The sequence below is a fragment of the Hipposideros armiger genome, unplaced genomic scaffold (assembly GCF_001890085.2).
Source record: "Hipposideros armiger isolate ML-2016 unplaced genomic scaffold, ASM189008v1 scaffold_28, whole genome shotgun sequence".
NCBI lineage: Eukaryota > Metazoa > Chordata > Mammalia > Chiroptera > Hipposideridae > Hipposideros > Hipposideros armiger.
Window position 1 is genome coordinate 2,089,528 of NW_017731378.1, and position 941 is coordinate 2,090,468.

At 51.3% G+C, this 941-nt stretch overlaps 1 protein-coding gene across 1 annotated transcript in view; it reads left to right on the plus strand.

Annotated features, from left to right (window-relative positions):
- Positions 1 to 941, plus strand: part of ABCC2 (ATP binding cassette subfamily C member 2) — a 97,576-nt gene that overhangs the window by 86,129 nt on the left and 10,506 nt on the right. The window contains exon 21 of the mRNA XM_019636278.1: positions 445 to 644. Within this exon, the coding sequence (XP_019491823.1) occupies positions 445 to 644 (200 nt within the window). The remainder of the gene's footprint in view (positions 1 to 444; positions 645 to 941) is intronic.

A 941-nucleotide genomic window follows, 5' to 3' on the forward strand; every position in this document is an offset into this window, starting at 1 on the left:
GACCCGGCGGCCCTGCTACTCAAAGATCGTGCTCCCAAGCCAACTCTTAACCAACGAGCCACTTGGCCGACCCCTGAGACCAGTTTTCTGATGACTACAAAAACGGTCCTTTCGATAACATGTGCAGATTCTTGGGGAGAATATGGAAGAGGCTGACACAACTCCTTACGTGGTTCAGGAGTTCAAGTCTCTGAGGCTGGAGTGCAGCCTCCTCATTTTCATCCTCCTCTGTTCCCCACCAAGCTCAGGTCATCCCGCCATCCCCTTTCTCGGGGCCTCTCTCATCTTTCCTCTAGCCAGAGGTGAGATTGGGGGTTTCTGTCCTGTTCAGATGTGGGTTGTGTCCATCAAGGTGAGGAAGGCTGGGTCATGGTCACAAAGGAAGGGGTACAGCATCTGTGACATGACCGTGGGACTCACTGACTCTTTACTTTTGGGGTCCAGATATTGTACGTGGCGACTTCCCGCCAGCTGCGACGTCTGGACTCTGTCACCAGGTCCCCAATCTACTCTTTCTTCAGCGAGACTGTGTCAGGTTTGCCCGTCATCCGTGCCTTTCAGCACCAGCCGCGATTTCTAAAACACAGTGAGGTACTGATTGACACTAACCAGAAATGCGTCTTTTCCTGGATTATCTCCAACAGGTGAGGCTTCTCTGGGTATCTACCCAAATGTGTGCTTGGGGGTCCTGCACATTTGACATTAGCTATGGGGGAGCAGGCACGGCCAGCGAGTCACTCTGGCCAAATGCATGTAAGTAGAGAGAAGGAAGCGTGAACTTTGGAGCCAGAAACTGGGTCCCTGTGCCGGCTCTGCCGTTTACCAAGCTGGGTGAATTGCTTTCACCCCTCTGAGGAAAATCCCATTTTCTTTGTTTTTATAGTTGCTAGAACACAATCTATCTCACAGGCTTAGGGTATAAGTCAAATGACATCTGTGAG